This window comes from Triticum aestivum, chromosome 6A (genome assembly GCF_018294505.1).
Source record: "Triticum aestivum cultivar Chinese Spring chromosome 6A, IWGSC CS RefSeq v2.1, whole genome shotgun sequence".
Lineage (NCBI taxonomy): Eukaryota > Viridiplantae > Streptophyta > Magnoliopsida > Poales > Poaceae > Triticum > Triticum aestivum.
This window is the reverse complement of record NC_057809.1, coordinates 109,322,680-109,327,884: the sequence shown is the minus strand read 5'-3', so window position 1 is coordinate 109,327,884 and position 5,205 is coordinate 109,322,680. Positions and strand designations below refer to the sequence as shown.

General features: G+C 58.7%; 1 protein-coding gene across 1 annotated transcript; it reads right to left on the bottom strand.

The window, feature by feature from the left end:
• Positions 1-2,510: 2,510 nt before the first annotated feature.
• LOC123130411 (sugar transport protein MST5-like) lies at positions 2,511-4,600 on the bottom strand. The gene is made up of 2 exons (XM_044550314.1): positions 4,329-4,600; positions 2,511-4,203 (listed from the first exon to the last, which is right to left on the bottom strand). The coding sequence occupies exons 1-2, from the start codon at positions 4,462-4,464 to the stop codon at positions 2,768-2,770; spliced, it is 1,572 nt and encodes a 523-aa protein (XP_044406249.1). The 5' UTR covers positions 4,465-4,600; the 3' UTR covers positions 2,511-2,767.
• Positions 4,601-5,205: the final 605 nt, after the last annotated feature.

Below are 5,205 nucleotides of genomic sequence, written 5' to 3'. Positions count from 1 at the left end.
AACGAGCTGAGCACGCCCTCGTCAGAAGCTTTGCAGATCATCGCTGTAAGCACGTCCATAGCAATCACAAATAGTCGGGAGGACACGGGTCCCCTTGCCTCAAGCCTTTGGCATGGTAAATTGTGCGTCCCGGACTCCCATTCACTATGATCTTGGTGCTCACCGAAGATAGCAGCATGGAGACCCATCCGATCCACCTCAACCCAAAACCCTTTGCCCTCAAAACTTCCAATAAGAAAGGCCATGAGAGCGAGTCGAAAGCTCTCGCAATATCGAGCTTGAGGAAGAGCCCCTTGATCCTGGCCGCATAGATTTTGCGGGCAACTTGCCGAACCAGAAGGTAATTGTCATGAATACTTCTTCCTTTGATGAAAGCGGACTGATTTGCGTTGACTACTTCGTGCAATCTCCTGCGCGCCCGCATTGCCAGAATCTTGGCAAAGAGCTTAGAGAAACTGTGTGGGAGGCTAATGGGCCTATAATCCTTAACCTCCAAGGCCTCCGTTATTTTAGGAATAAGCACGATGTGTGCCTTATTGAGCTTGCAGAAGCCCTTGCCGTCCCCCACATATAGTTTCAACAAAGCTGCCATAATGTCATGCTTAATAACCGGCCAAGCTTTGTGATAGAACAACCCAATGAAGCCGTCATGGCCGGGGGGCGTATCTGGTGGAAGCTCCTCGATCACGTTCCAAACCTCATCCTCCGTGAAGATCTCTTCAAGATCCGCGAGGTCTAACTGTGGCAAGCCGAGAAGATCGGGGTTTAATGAGTGCTCGCGCGTATTTGTCGTACCCAGCAGCCTGTCATAGACCCCGGCAAACACATCCTCAATTTTGCCTTGATCCGTGAAGATCTCCGCCTCATGCTTAAGCCGTGCGATGTAGTTTTTGGATCTCCTGTCGTTGGTCACAGCCTGAAACAGCTTAGTATTGGCGCCTCCCTCTTTTCAGCCACCTGATGTGAGACCTCTGACGGTCGATGGTCCTCTTAAGCGAAGCAAGGCCCAGCAGCGCTACCTTGAGCGTTTTCCGCAGCCACCATTCCATGTCTGAGGGCTGGCGAGCTTCTTGGGCTTGGTCGAACCTAAGAGCATCTCCAACGGCCGCGCCAAACGACGCGCGCGCGGGGTAAACCCAGCTTTTAGCGCGCGCGGGGCATTTTGCCGCGCTCCAGCGGCGACGGGAAACTCGCGCACGCGGGAACTGTTTGCGCGCGTGCGCGAAAAGGCGCCAGCTCGCGCGCCATATTTTGCGCACCGCTTCCGGCGCGTCTATAAAGTGCGGCGCGCGCCACGCGCCTTCTCCATGCATTCTCTTCTCCTCTTCCTCTCCCTCTCTGCCACGCGCCGCTCCAGCGCCCCGCCACCGACGCGCCTCCACCGCTTCAGCGCCCCGCCACCGACGCGCCTCCACCGCTCCAGCGCCCCGCCACCGCCGCGCCGCCATGGCGCCGCGCCGCCGAGGAGCGTCCGGCTACCGCGGCGTCCGCCTGCGCCCCAACGGCGGCTACTACTCGGAGATACCCTCCGGCGATCTTCGGCTCGGCCTCGGCACCTATGGGACGGCGCACGAGGCCGCCCGCGCGTACGACGCGGCGGCGTGGCGCCTAGCCGGCCGCGCGGCCAGATGAACTTCCAAGATGTGTACACGCTCCAGCAGGCGCTCAACGTCGCCCCGCCGCCTCGTCTGAACACGGCGCAAGACCATGCGGAGCACGCCGAGCGGCAGCGCCGCCTCCTCGTCGCCCAGGAGGACGAGCGGGTCATGGCGGAGTGGCGCCGGCGCCACCCGGAGGACGTCGCCTACGAGCAGGTCTACTGGGCAAGGCGCCGCGAGGAGGACACGCGAAGGCGCTGCGAGGAGCGGTTGGACAGGCGTCGGCGGAAGGCGTTGGCGAATGCGCAGTCCGATCTCGTTGCAGCAGGTGGGCAGTCGTTCTTCACGCCGGACGATGATCGGTGGCTGGACATCTGGCTAGATACCTCGGACGACACCGCCGAGAATGATAATGATGATGATGATGATAGCGACTTAGAGTAGTTTTTTTATGCAATCTATCTCGTTTTTTATTGTTTGTCGTTTTTATTAATATGCAATCTATGTTTTCGATGTAAAATACCTTTGTATCATTTAAAATCTATACAATCTATCTTTTCAATGCCTACATTTCTAGTTTGTAGAATGAGCGCGCGCTGCATTTTTTGCGCGCTGCTGGAGCGGCGCGCGCGCTACATTTTAGCGCGGCTGCTGGAGCGATCGCTGCGCGCCGCGCCAAACCAGACGATGGGCGCGCGCTAAAGCTGTTTTTTGCGCGTGCCGCGTTCGGCGCCTGTTGAAGATGCTCTAAGAATGAGGCCACCGCCATGAGCGTTTTGATGTTACCATGTGAGAACCTATTATGGTTACTGAGCAATTGATCATGCAGTGGCGACCATGTAGTGAGATTGTGGATTTTTGTTTGTTTGTAATACTTCATTGACAAGTTTGACACGAAACAAAGGGAAAACAATTACAAGATGAGTGTATGCTAAGATCAATTCTACAACACCAGGATCAACATCAACTAATTTAGCTTGCTGGTCGGCCGAGATGAGCATGCGTAATCAATTTCTGCACTCGATCTAGCTATGTGCGTCTTGTCAGCTGGGTAATCATCAAGCGTGCCATGAGTCCATTGGCTAGCTACGTCGACGAATCAGCCTGCTGCACCGATCTGATTCTGATCTGCCTACCGATGTATACCTCCGTCTCCAGACGGACGTGGATCAGCTCATCTCTAGCGCTATCCTCTTCCTCATCTCGGCCCCGCGCGCGTCGGCGCTGGTGTCGATGACGTACTTCCTCCAGAACCAGTGCTTCCTGAAGACGTGCGACACCTCCTCGAGCGGCACGCACTTGGTCTCCGGCAGCAGCACGGCGATGAAGATGGTCATGAGCAGCAGCCATGCGCCGAAGAAGTAGAAGAGGCCGAACCTCAGGTGGCACAGCAGCGTGAGGAACACCTGGCCGATGAAGGCCGTGAAGCACATGTTGACGGCCACCGTGATGCTCTGCGCCTGCGACCGCACCGCCAGCGGGTACACCTCGCTGGGGATGAGCCACCCCATGGGCCCCCATGACCACGCGAAGCCGGCCACGTACACGCACACGAACAGCACGATGCACATGGCGTACTGCTCCGAGATGGCCCCCGTCCCGCTCAGCCCGAACTGGAGCCCGATGAAGGTGCCCACCAGGATCTGCGAGATGATCATCTGCGTCCCGCCCTGCAGGAACAGCGCCCGCCGCCCCACCTTGTCCGCGGTCACCACGGCCACGAAGGTGGAGAACACGTTCACCAGCCCCGTGATGACGGACGACATGAGCGACGCGTCGTTCCGGAACCCCACCGTCTTGAACAGCACCGGCGCGTAGAACATGATCACGTTGATGCCCGTCAGCTGCTGGAAGAAGGGCACCCCCAGCGCGAACGTCAGCTGCGGCTTGTACTTGCCGGTGAAGAGCAGCTCCCACCACGGGTTCGCCACCGCCTTGCTCTCCTCGCACGCGGCGGCGAGGTCGTTGAACTCCTGCCGCACGTCGTCGGGGCCGATGCCCCTGATCTGGGACAGCGTCGCGCGGGCGAGCTCGGTCTCGCCCCGCGACAGCAGGGAGATGGGGGTGTCTGGGATGGCCAGGGAGCCCAGCGCGATGACGGACCCCGGGACGGCGCCCATCGCCAGCCCGACCCGCCAGCCCCACCCGCCGAGGAACCTGGACGTCCAGTAGTTGGTCAGGCTGGCCGACAGGATCCCGATGGTGATCATCAGCTGGAAGAGGATGTTGAGCATCCCGCGTTGCTGCGCCGGCGCCATCTCCGAGAGGTAGAGAGGCGAGGCGTGGATGCAGAGGCCGACCCCGACGCCGAGGAGCAAGCGGCCGGTGATGAGCACGGCGAAGGTGGTGGCAATGCCGCCCATGCAGGCGCCGGTGATGTAGGCGACGGCGGCGTAGAAGAGCGTCCACTTCCTGCCGAAGGCGCGGGCCATGGGGCTCGCGAAGAGGGACGCCGTCGCCGCGGACAGGAAAAGGGAGGAGCCGAAGAGGGACAGCTCCTGGCTGTCGAACTTGCAGTACTGGTTCGTGATCACCTGATCCTTCTGCTGCTGGTAGATGTCCGGGAAGAACAAGAGCAGGAACGACTCCGTCGACGTCAAACTGGCTGCAGTCATCCGCAGCGGCGCCAGCACAGAAAACAGAGTCAGATCGAGCCAGGAAACCAACACCCACACCCAATTACCCATGCATGCATGCATGCACAGGACGGCGAGGCGACGGGTTAATTACCGGCCATGCCGATGTCGTAGCCGAAGATGCAGCCGCCGACGGAGGCGACGAGGCAGGAGTAGAAGACGAAGCCGGTGACATCGCCGGGGTACGTCTTGTACCTGTTGTGGTGGTGCACGATCACGGCCCCCGGCATCTTGCCCGGCCAGCCGGCGGCGGAAACGACGGCGGCGACGGCCTAGCTTAATTGGCGCGCGAAAAGGGAGCAAGGGGTGGTGGTGGTGGGTACGTGCGGCTAATTAAGCTCGGCCCCTCCGGTTGGTCGACGCTGCGTGGCGGGGGAGGGGGAATGCGTCAGAGAGGGAGGTGGCGAGTTACTTAAGCGGGGAGAGGCCCCGGCGAGCGGTACGACGGCAATGTCGGTGCATGTGTGGGGACATGGCGTCTCGGCCTAAATCGTAGGAGGCTTGGCCTGCATGCATGCATGCATGTGGATGTCTGTCTCCTCCGTTTCATGGTCAACCACGGCTTCACACAGTTGAGACCAAGGTTTTTAATTCCGGTCGCAATTTCCTTTCCGGTAGAATGATGCTATGCATACGATAAATTGTCATCCGACGCCCGTACGATCAGAGAAGTTCAGATTGTGGGCCATAGGATACAGCATGTACAAAACCGTTGTGCATACGATTTAATGGAGGGAAATACCGCAGTGGTACAACAAGTTGCACACGATGACCACTTTGATGCCTATAATGTTGTAAAATTCGTGAAGTTGGTGCCTAAACTTGTCTCTAGGTGCACATACGGTTCGTCGATAGTTGTATGCAACATCAGCGCGACATGGCAGCGTCGCGGCGGGTGGGGCTAGAGTCTGGATTTTTTTTCGAAACCCCCTTGCTTTTATACCGAATGTCACAAATATGCCCCCGAAACA